Here is a 12,306-nt window from a genome sequence, read left to right on the forward strand (position 1 = left end):
TGATCTTACACTATTCTATGCCAGGCCGCGTTGTACACCCCCCAAGATATTATTATATAAAAAGCTTATTATCCACACCTATATTACATTATCATACACAACTCTTTATCTCTTCATCATATCACATTCACACAACGTTGTTCTCAAACACGCTTCATCACTATTTGCATAACCTACAGGAATATTCCTTTACTATGGTCAATTTTACCATAATCCTATATCCCTTCTAAATTTCCCAACTTTAATTACCCCCTAAAAGCTTGACTGAAATTCAATGTGTCGACGTCATATGATCACCCCCGTACACGTGACCTGTTCCTTCAACAGGATTTCTCTCTCTCTCTCCTTTACGTTAGTAAATGAATATCCACTTACTATTAATTCTTCTCTCCCTAATGCAAGATTGGGCTTTCCCTTTCTCCACCAGCCTTAGAAGCTTCAAACGACCTAAAATATAGTCCCTTTCCTTACACTTTCTCCACAAATAAAAGGCTATTATTTACAGGATTTATTTTTGTTGTCCGATCACCCACACAGATAAGCTGCCACACGTGCTTAAATGAGTCAGACAGAATGACAAGCAGGACGAACAATAGTGTCAGACGATTGAACGAAGCTGACCAAATGACAACTTAATCACAATTGAATGAACCACAGCCACTCAAACGAACCATTCCCCCGCACAAGATGAGCAGACCTACTCTATCTGATTATTTCTCTATACTTTGAAGCCCTGGCGGCGTTCACAACCATTCACCTACTAGGGATGAAAAGCGGGACATCCAATTTATGGTGTCACCTTCTCAGGATGACTTAATTTTTACCCGATTCGCTGTCTAATTTGTGCATCACCTCATCCAGGCTGATGCGTCACCTATCCCTGAGCAGCCTCTAACAATGACAAACACGTTAGAGCGGTAACCGTAGGCCGTTTTAGTAATGTATGTCCAACCTACCCCCGAGCAGCCTCTAACAATGATCAACACGTTAGAGCGGTATCCGTAGTGGACGTTTGGCTAGCCACCTACCCCCGAGCTGTCCTCTGGGGTGCTAATTTTAGCTCCCCAAAGCGGTATCCGTAGGATTTAACTCGTCAACAATCAATTGCATGCATGCTTATTCCTCATTTCAACAAAAACTCTGCTTCTTCTGCTAAATCTGGTCCTTACATTTCTGGAGAGAACCCTTCCGTACCCCACCCTCAGATTCAGCTTGATCGAAACACACAGTTTAAGTAAGAACATAGCTTACCTTTTAAACGGCGGCCACTGAGTCTGTGTGAGTCGCTCAAACTTTCTCAGACGGTAAAGCAATCAAAGATCTCTATAACCAGTCCCATCTGGGGTGCCAAATATGTTGTGGAAAATAACCACTATACTTTATTAGAAATAAGGTCTTACAGAGTTTTTGTTGCATCAAGAAATTACTTTATAAAAATGTCAACAAAGCCGATACCAGTCTGCAGAGTGGCACCCCGTTCTCCCTTCCTCACGATATACCATCATCCCAAACTCTTCTAGTATGGTAATATTTTATGTATCATTAAGGAAAATGTTGGGAAATGTCAAAGATAAAATATAGTAAACATGATTGACATTTTATAATCCAGATGCCTAAATAAGGAATATAGTCAATACAGTGTGTAAACATGCTTTAATGAATGTATGTATATTATTTTTTAAAGTGACTGAGAAAAGAGGAAAAGCGCCCATGGCCGTTTGGAGTAAACAACATGTGTTATTGGACTTTGAAAGATAAGAGTGGCGTGGCAGATAAAGATGTTAATCAGTGATCTTAAGGGGAGTAGCTTTGTAAGCTATGTATACATGACTGTGCATTTGTGTGTGTATAAAAGAGATCTCTGAGCCAAAGAGAGACAGCCGTTCCATGGAGTGGCTCGGCTTTGTTACGCAAATAATAAAGTCTAATTTCTGGATTCACAAGCTCCAGTCTCAAGAGATATTTTTGAGTTGACTACTTTTGAGTCAAATATTTCTATGACACTAGCTCTAAATCCCTCCCTCTTCAGTTTCCTGCTCTTTATCACTCCACACCCACTTCCTTTGTCCCTGAGGACGGCTGAACTATTCCTCCAACCAATCACTCGCTCCCCTGTCTTGCACACACACTCATGTTTAGTTTAAACATGACAAGGCCCTAAATTCTTGAATTATACACAAACCTCACCCCCTCATGCTGTAATCAATCAAGAAGATACCCAAGGAGACAAAGGTCTAGCCCAAACTCTATTCAACCCTGGTGCCGCTCCCTTCACTGTGTTTGAAGAGAGAGACAAAAGGCCACAAGCTAGTTTCAGTCTCTCATCAGATAAGACAGCCATGGATTTAAGTAAGAGCAAGCAATCTGACCCTAGGGCAGATTCCCTCTCTACTCACCCACACAGTGAAATTAAATGACCCAATACAATTCCTGGCCCAGTAACAAAGAATTCTAACTTTATGCTCTTGATTAACCCAGTTCTACCTCATAGTCCATTAAACTCTACAGTTCATTAATAATAATTCACCACAATGGCAAATAAATAATATTGTTTGTTTAAGCAAAAAGTCAAGAACAGGCTGTGAAAGTAAGAACAAGGCATCATAGATTGGCCTTTTCCCGGCATGAGGCCAGGGCTGCAGGAGTGAGTCTCATCTCTGCTCTCTAACAACCTACCTGCCCTTTGGTCTACTTACATCCTCCCTTGAAGCCAATAGGTGGCGGGAGAGAGCCGGAGAAAATATAGAGAGCAGTAGCCTACTGTAGTTGAAAAGATAGAGACCAGTGCCATACATTGACAGAGAGAGTGGGAGCTACAGATCAGTTTACCTGGACATGATAATCCCCCAGTGCAGTGTTTCTCAGACAACCCAGGAGGTGCACATTTTCCCTCTAGCCCAGAACTAACACACAGTTTCAACTTGGTGGTTATACTACTGTACATTTTTCTGTGAAATGTATTACAATAAGTACACATGTTTTACCAATGCCTTATCTTCAAACTCCCCTGAAATAACGTACAGTTATTTTTACTGTATAGTATGCAGTATAAAAGAGTCCATTGTTCAGTGCAACACCTTTCAAAGATGGGTCACTCATTACAACAGGGAAACCAGTGGAGCAGCATTCTGTGCAGTGGTTATCTGCTTTCTAGTTGCCTGTCATGTCCATAATTTCAAAAAGACCTGTATCAAGGTTTGTGTGTGTGTTTGTGTGTGTGTGTGTGTGTGTGTGTGTGTGTGTGTGTGTGTGTGTGTGAGAGAGAGAGAGGTGAGACAGGCAGTACTACCATCAGTGCATATTCACAAACATTCTCTAGTCAGAGGAGGCTGGTTTGATACTGATGAAGATGTTTTTTCTTGAATACCAAATATGCCAGATATTGTTGTTGTGCTGGGAAAGCTGAAGGGAGGTGCTCATTTTGGAAGTGGGTTGCTCTTTTGACTCCTACATGGAACAGACCTTTGCTGCCAAGTTGCTAAAAAACCAGCCCCTTCTGTCACGCCTGAACAGGCTTGGTTATCAGTGCAAACATGTGGTGCTGATTTTTGTGAATCGCGGCCATCATGTACGTGGCCTTCAGATTGCAGGCCTACATAGGACAAAGGCAAAGCAGCTAGTAAGGAACTGCTCAGTGTCAGCTGTCATGGGCAGGATAGCTGTATGGAGAAGAAGGTGCTTTCTATATCCATAAGTTTCCAGATATCCGTGTCCTTTGAAATTGTTAACTCTTCTTGACTGTAATGTGATTTGTGGGTTCAAATAAAGTATTTAAAATGTGTGTGTGTATGTGCGTGTGTCAGGAGCCTGGGAATTGTTACAGTATCTTGCCTTTCTGTTGAGTTTTCCAATGAAACCCATTATGTACAGTGGCATGCAAAAGTATTCACCCCCCTTGGCATTTTTCCTATTTTGATGCCTTACAACCTGGAATTAAAATGGATTTTGGGGGGGTTTGTATCATTTGATTTACACAACATACCTACCACTTTGAAGAAGCAAAATATTTGTTATTGTGAAACAAACAAGAAATAAGACAAAAAAACAGAAAACTTGAGCGTGCATAACTATTCACCCCTCCAAAGTCAATACTTTGTAGAGCCACCTTTTGCAGCAATTACAGCTGCAAGTCTCTTGGGGTATGTCCCTATAAGCTTGGCACATCTAGCCACTGGGATTTTTGCCCATTCTTCAAGGCAAAACTGCTCCAGCTCCTTCAAGTTGGATGGGTTCCGCTGGTGTACAGCAATCTTTAAGTCATACCACAGATTCTCAATTGGATTGAGGTCTGGAAGACTGAAACAGGTTTCCCTCAAGAATTTCCCTGTATTTAGCCCCATCCATTATTCCTTCAATTCTGACCAGTTTCCCAGTCCCTGCCGATGACAAACATCCACACAGCATGATGCTGCCACCACCATGCTTCACTGTGGGAATGGTGTTCTCACCAGACATAGCGTTTTCCTTGATGGCCAAAAAGCTACATTTTAGTCTCATCTGACCAGAGTACCTTCTTCCATATGTCTGGGGAGTCTCCCACATGCCTTTTGGCGAACACCAACCGTGTTTGCTTATTTTTTTCTTTAAGCAATAGCTTTTTTCTGGTCACTCTTCCGTAAAGCCCAGCTCTGTGGAGTGTATGGCTTAAAGTGGTCCTATGGACAGATACTCCAATCTCCGCTGTGGAGCTTTGCAGCTCCTTCAGGGTTATCTTTGGTCTCTTTGTTGCCTCTCTGATTAATGCCCTCCTTGCCTGGTCCGTGAGTTTTGGTGGGCGGCCCTCTCTTGGCAGGTTTGTTGTGGTGCCATATTCTTTCCATTTTTAATAATATAATAATGGATTTAATGGTGCTCCGTGGGATGTTCAAAGTTTCGGATATGTTTTTATAACCCAACCCTGATCTGTACTTCTCCACAACTTTGTCACTGACCTGTTTGGAGAGCTCCTTGGTCTTCATGGTGCCGCTTGCTTGGTGGTGCCCCTTGTTTAGTGGTGTTGCTGACTCTGGGGCCTTTCAGAACAAGTGTATATATACTGAGATCATGTGACAGATCATGTGACACTTAGATTGCACACAGGTGGACTTTATTTAACTAATTATGTGACTTCTGAAGGTAATTGGTTGCACCAGATCTTATTTATGGGCTTCATAGCAAAGGGGGTGAATAAATATGCACGTACCACTTTTCCGTTATTAATTTTTTTGAATTTTTTGAAACAAGTTATTTTTTTCATTTCACTTCACCAATTTTGACTATTTTGTGTATGTCCATTACATGAAATCCAAATAAAAATCAATTTAAATGACAGGTTGTAATGCAACAAAATAGGAAAAACGCCAAGGGGGATGAATACTTTTGCACCTCACTTAAACCATTGCCTGCTCTTCCCTGTACTGCTATAGTTATGAGGGGGTTCCACTTGCACAAGGAACTTTCCATAGGGAGTTCATTATCAACTCCTGACTTTTCCTAAGCACAAAATCCATAGACATACTGTATTTTGCTTATCTCAGGTTTTCATCCAGGCGTAGGCTATGCTGTGTAAATGTATAGACATATGAGTAACACCGATAAGCAAAATCATGTCATACATCTATCTGTACTCCCCTTATAAGTGGTCTGGACAACGCCTGTGACTCCCAGAATATCCTCAGAATATCCCCAGTCTCTCAGCACCAGACAAGTCTTTGCCAACAGCATTGCCATCGAATGACATCATACTGTAGTCTAGACTACTGCTCACTGATCCCTCCCCACAACAATTGAATAACTTGTCACACCTGCAAACTAATGAGTCTGGGCTGCAGTGAATTAGCATGCTCGAACCGGTTGGGAGGGTGTGAGATGGTGTGAGCATGCTCTTGTGTGTTGTGATGTCTGGAAGGATATATTATCCTACTGTTATGTTGCAGTAGATGCTCCACCGGCATCTTTCCTTCCCATAAAAAACAACGTAAGGAGCTGTCCATTTCAACACTACATAGGCTAAGGTCGCCTTTGCGTATCTAGATCACGTAATGTCTATTTCAACTTGACGACCCCCAAACCTGATGGAACTCGAAGCTGACAAGATCACGTAATGTCTATTTCAACTTGACGACCCCCATAGCTGATGGAACTCGAAGCTGCGGACTGCAGTGCCAATAACAGCGTGTTGCCTGCAGTACGCCAGTGTAATAGACAATGCATCTCTCATTCCGTGGGCTATGCTATATAGTAATATGCGGTCAGACCAACTCACCGAAACCGTGCAGTCCTTCTGCAACGTTTAGCCTACCTAGTGTCCCGGTAAGTGTCACGTTTTACACATTCGCATGTGATTAATCAACAGGACGTCACGTTCCTGTGCAGGTCGTTTGTTATAGGTTAAATTATATCAAATGGCAAAAGTAGCCTTTTACTCCGACATATCAATGACTAATATGAGAATAACTTGATGCTCGAGACATTGCACCATGTTTTCGTGGTGTACCTGTAAGATGTGCAACCTCTAAAAAGGTCGTGAAGTGTCGTCGATGTTGCTGTAATTTATCTTTCACCATTATTTTGTACCACATTGCATATTTTGGTCATTAAGTTTAGATGGTAAGTGGAAAAGTTGTGTGTGATCGACTACTGTGGCATATGAATTGTGAGCTACGTCAAGAGATTGTAAATGAATGCTTTTATCAGGATGTGGGCAATTCCATGGTAACGGAATTACACTGAGAATGTATGCCAAACAAAAAAACATGGATTTTAAAAGTTTAACAAACCATACAGTGCATTCGGAAAGTATTCAGACCCCTTTACTTTTTGCACATTTTGTTACTTTACAGCCTTATTCTAAAATGGATTAAATTGTTTTTTTTCTCTCTCATCAATCTACACACAATACCCCATAATGACAAAGCAAAAACAGGTTTTTAGAAATGTTGCTTATTAATAAAAAATAAAAAAACGTAAATATCACATTTACATTAGTATTCAGACCCTTTACTTGGTACTTTGTTGAAGCACCTTTGGCAGCGATTACAGCCTTGAGTCTTCTTGGGTATTACGCTACAAGCTTGGCACACCTGTATTTGGGGAGTTTCTCCTATTCTTCTCTGCAGATCTTCTCAAGCTCTGTCAGGTTGGATGGGGAGCGTCGCTGCATAGCTATTTTCAGGTCTCTCCAGAGATGTTCGATCGGGTTCAAGTCCGGGCTTTGGCTGGGCCACTCAAGGACATTCAGAGACTTGTCCCGAAGCCACTCCCGTGTTGTCTTGGCTGTGTGCTTAGGGTTGTTGTCCTGTTGGAAGGTGAACCTTCACCCCAGTCTGAGGTCCTGAGCGCTCTGGAGCAGGTTTTCATCAAGGATCTCTCTGTACTTTGCTCTGTTAATCTTTCCCTCGATCCTGACTAGTCTCCCTTTCCCTGCCGCTGAAAAACATCCCTACAGCATGATGCTGCCACCACCATGCTTCACCCAGGTTTCCTCCAGACATGATGCTTGGTATTCAGGCCAAAGAGTTCAATCTTGGTTTCATCAAACCAGAGAATGTTGTTTCTCATGGTCTGAGAGTCTTTAGGTGCCTTTTGGCAAACTCCAAGCGGGCTGTCATATGCCTTTTACTGAGGAGTGGCTTCCGTCTGGCCATTCTACCATAAAGGCCTGATTGGTGGAGTGCTGCAGAGATGGTTGTCCTTCAGGAAGGTACTCCCATCTCCATAGAGGAACTCTGGAGCTCTGTCAGAGTGACCATCGGGTTCTTGGTCACCTCCCTGACCATGGCCCTTCTCCCCCAATTACTCAGTTTGGCCGGGAGTCCAGCTCTAGGAAGAGTCTTGGTGGTTCCAAACCCCTTCCATTTAAGAATGATGGAGGCCACTGTGTTCTTCGGGACCTTCAATGCTGCAGACTTTTTTTGGTACTCTTTCCCAGATCTGTGCCTCGACACAATCCTGTCTCGGAGCTCTACGGACAATTCCTTCGACCTCGTGGATGCACCTCAGCTCAATAGAAAAGGGTCTGCATACTTATGTAAATACGGTATTTCTGTTTTTAATTTTGAACACATTTGCAAAAATTTCTATAAACCTATTTTCACTTCGTCATTATGGGGTATGTTGTGTAGATTGATCAGGATAAAAAAAAAATCAAATTTAGAATAAGGCTGTAACGTAACAAAATGTGGAAAAAGTCAAGGGGTCTGAATACTTTCCGAATGCACTGTATGCCATATATATATATATATATATATATATATATATATATATATATATATATACAGTACCAGTCAAAGGTTTGTACACACCTACTCATTCCAGGGTTTTTCTATATTTCTACATTGTAGAATAATAGTGAAGACATCAAAACTATGAAATAGCACATATGGAATCATGTAGTAACCAAAAAAGTGTTAAAAAAAATCTAAATATTTTATATTTGAGATTCTTCAAATAGCCACCCTTTGCCTTGATGACAGCTTTGCACACTCTTGGCATTCTCTCAACCAGCTTCATGAGGTAGTCACCTAGAATGCATTTCAATTAACAGGTGTGCCTTGTTAAAAGTTAATTTGTGGAATTTATTTCCTTCTTAATGCGTTTGAGCCAATCAGTTGTGTTGTGACATGGTAGGGGTGGTATACAGAAGATAGTCCTATTCGGTAAAATACCAAGTCCATATTATGGCAAGAACAGCTCAAATAAGCAAAGAGAAACGACAGTTCATCATTACTTCAAGACATGAAGGTCAGTCAATCTGGAAAATTTCAAGAACTTTGAAAGTTTCTTCAAGTGCAGTCACAAAAACCATCAAGCGCTCATGAGGACCGCCACAGGAAAGGAAGTCCCAGCGTTACCTCTGCTGCAGAGGATAAGTTCATTAGAGTTACCAGCCTCAGAAATTGCAGCCCAAATAAATGCTTCACAGAGTTGAAGTAACAGACACATCTCAACATCAACTGTTTAGAGGAGACTGAGTGAATCAGGCCTGCATGGTCGAATTGCTGCAAAGAAACCATTACTAAATGACACCAATAATAAGAAGAGACTTGCTTGGGCCAAGAAACACAAACAATGGACATTAGACCGGTGAAAATCTGTCCTTTGGTCTGATGATTTTTGGTTCCAACTGCCATGTCTTTGTGAGACGCAGAGTAGGTGAATGGATGATCTCCGCATGTGTGGTTCCCACCATGAAGCATTGAGGAGGAGGTGTGGGGGTGCTTTGCTGGTGACACTGTCTGTGATTTATTTAGAATTCAAGGCACACTTAACCAATATGGCTACCACAACATTCTGCAGCGATACACCATCCCATCTGGTTTGCGCTTAGTGGGACTATCATTTGTTTTTCAACAGGACAATGACCCAACACACCTCCAGGCTGTGTAAGGGCTATTTGACCAAGAAGGAGAGTGATGGAGTGCTGCATCAGATGACCTGGCCTCCACAATCACCCGACCTCAACCCAATTGAGATGGTTTGGGATGAGTTGGACCGCAGTGTGGAAGGAAAAGCAGCCAACAAGTGCTCAGCCTATGTGGGAACTCATTTAAGACTGTTGGAAAAGCATTCCAGGTGAAGCTGGTTGAGAGAATGCCAAGCGTGTGCAAAGCTGTCATCAAGGCAAAGGGTGGTATCGTATATGAAGATTATGTCTTTGTTAAATGTTTTTCATGAAGAAATGGAATGTTGTTTATGTTAGGATCAAAAGGGAATGTTTTAGTGTAACGTCACATACAACAGACAGGAAGTGTGTTGTAGACAGGGGAGACTGGTGATTGGCCAGAAGAGGGAGCATCTTTTTGCATTGTTTATAAATAGGGGCTAGACTACAGAAAGGGCAGAACGGCCAGTACAATCTGGGACGCCGTTCTCCGGACACCGCGGGTCTGTAACTTATGCTGTAACCTCGTGATTTTAATAAAAGCCTCTAACACGGTGCAGCTTGAGCGGACTCTTTGTTGACAGCAATAATTGCCACCATTCACCCGATACGACAGTGGCTACTTTGAAGAATCTCAAATATAAAATATATAACACTTTTTTGGTTTCTACATGATTCCATATGTGTTATTTCATAGTTTTGATGTCTTCACTATTATTCTACAATGTAGAAAATAGTACAAATAAAGAAAAACCCTGGAATGAGTAGGTGTGTCCAAACTTTGGACTGGTACTGTAGACTCTTAGCTTTCATTTGACACCAGATTTGACATTCTCCTATGAACTTCACATTGGTGCTCATGGGTCCTTTTACATGGAAATGACCATGTCTGTATCAGACAGGCAATCTTCACCTGAATACAGACAACGACTAATAGATGAAAATCTACATCTACTTAAAGTTATATTCTATTTTGGAGCATAAAATATTTACTGAAAGTATTTTGTATTCAATCTGTGTAAAAAACACTTCATTGTTTAATTTAGTGAGTAATACCTCGGTATCATTTGACAACTGCATTTTCAGCAATTGCCACAGTGGTGTCATGTTGCTTTTGTCAACATACATAACATTACTAATAGCCTACATTGAATGTTGAATTAATTCTACATCAGAAGAGGTCATGGTATAACTAAGTATGTAGAGACCCTTACAAAAAAACAACATGAACAACTCATGTGAAAAATGTCAAGTGAGAATTTTTTTGGGGTCACCACTTCCAGGTACATCTGGTCTCCAATCCAGGGACCGACCAGGACCGACCCTCCTTAGCTTCAGAGGGAAACCAGCAGTGGGATGCCGGGTGCTATGTTGCTGGAATGAATGTGTCAAAACTTTCAACTGGAAAAAGGGCAGTGAAAGCAAAGGCCTGGATAACAACCAAAATCTGGGTTAATTGCAGGAAAGAGGGAGGTATTTAATTTAATTGTGTTAACCGGAAACAATTTTTTTGCATCCATTTACAATTCATTTGCTCTCACATTTAAAAATGATTTTCTTGCAATATTTAGTTTTGCTATCAATACTTTTGGGTTTATGTTTTGCTTTCAATATCATTATTTTTGTTTGCAATACTAAGAATGTTGTTCTCGACTTCAGAAGTTTTGCTTGATATTAATGGCACAAAAGTAACTCACTCACTAGAGGATTGCGCCATATAATAACACTATTACTCTATTAAAGGTGTTTAAAGCAGCAATCCTTAATTGAAACATTAACAAAGTGTTCCCCCATAGTTTCGGTAAAAAGGGATGGAGCTAGAGAAATCCAACCACTCTCAAATCCACGACAACGCTATGGATGCAAGGACTGACCATCCATGATATCACAATTTTTTAGGCTATACAGTGTTTGTTTACATTTACTTTGTTTACAAACGTTGAAGTAAATGTGGCGTTTTCTTACATGTGAAACTGCAAATTAGATTTTCACTTTCACATGTGTTATTACAAGTTCACATGTGAAAAACTGTAACGTCTACTCCCGCTCCTCCTCTCTGGCGCTCGTTGTCGCCATTTCACTCACTATTACGCACACCTGCCACCATCGTTACGTGCACCTGCGCTTCATGAGACTCACCTGGACTCCACCCCCTTCCTGATTTCCTCCCCTATATATGTCACTCCCTTTGGTTCCTTCCCTAGGCGTTATTGATTCTGTTCCTGTGTTTCATGTCTGTACACTACTTGTGTTTCTTGTTTTGGTCCATGTTTGATTTATTATTAAATTCACTCCCTGTACTTGCTTCCCGACTCCCAGCGTACACGTTACAGAATAACGCCTCACCAAAGGGGAGCATCAGAGAGTTGTGTTTTTTTGTTTTTGTTGATGACATCGGGTCCGTGTGCTGCTCACGGAGCAACCGGGGATGCCTCAGCTGGCTCATCAGGCTTCCATGCCTCAGCTGGCTCGACAGGTCTTCAAGCCTCGGTTGGCTCGTCAAGCGTCCGTTGCCGAAGCTACCGAAGATGCCTCAGCTAGCTCGTCAGGCTTCCATGCCTCAGCTGGCTCGCCAGGTTCACAAGACTCGGTAGGCTCGTCAGGCTCCCATGCCTCAGCCGGCTCGTCGGGCTCCCATGCCTCAGCCGGCTCGTCGGGCTCCCATGCCTCAGCCGGCTCGTCGGGCTCCAATGCCTCAGCCGGTTCGTCTGGTTCCCGCGCCTTAGCCGGCTCGACAAGTTCCCGCGCCTCAGCAGAAGCAACCAGGTCTCAGGAGAAGTGACTTATCTGCCCCTGGTCCCGGGACCGTCCCTCAGGTGCCTCGCGTCAGGTAGGGGGTACTGTCACATCTACTCCCGCTCCTCCTCTCTGGTGACATTCACTCACCATTACGCACACCTGCCACCATCGTTACGTGCACCTGCGCTTCATGAGACTCACCTGGA

General features: G+C 42.3%; 1 protein-coding gene across 1 annotated transcript in view; it reads left to right on the forward strand.

Moving 5' to 3' along the window:
• Window positions 1-11,889: 11,889 nt before the first annotated feature.
• The window catches only part of LOC121546988, a 47,755-nt gene continuing 47,338 nt past the window's right edge, over window positions 11,890-12,306 (forward strand). Inside the window, exons 1-2 of the mRNA XM_041858104.2 lie at window positions 11,890-11,951; window positions 12,034-12,191. Coding sequence (XP_041714038.2) covers window positions 11,890-11,951; window positions 12,034-12,191 — 220 coding nt within the window. The remainder of the gene's footprint in view (window positions 11,952-12,033; window positions 12,192-12,306) is intronic.

The sequence above is a fragment of the Coregonus clupeaformis genome, chromosome 31, assembly GCF_020615455.1.
Source record: "Coregonus clupeaformis isolate EN_2021a chromosome 31, ASM2061545v1, whole genome shotgun sequence".
Classification (NCBI taxonomy): domain Eukaryota; kingdom Metazoa; phylum Chordata; class Actinopteri; order Salmoniformes; family Salmonidae; genus Coregonus; species Coregonus clupeaformis.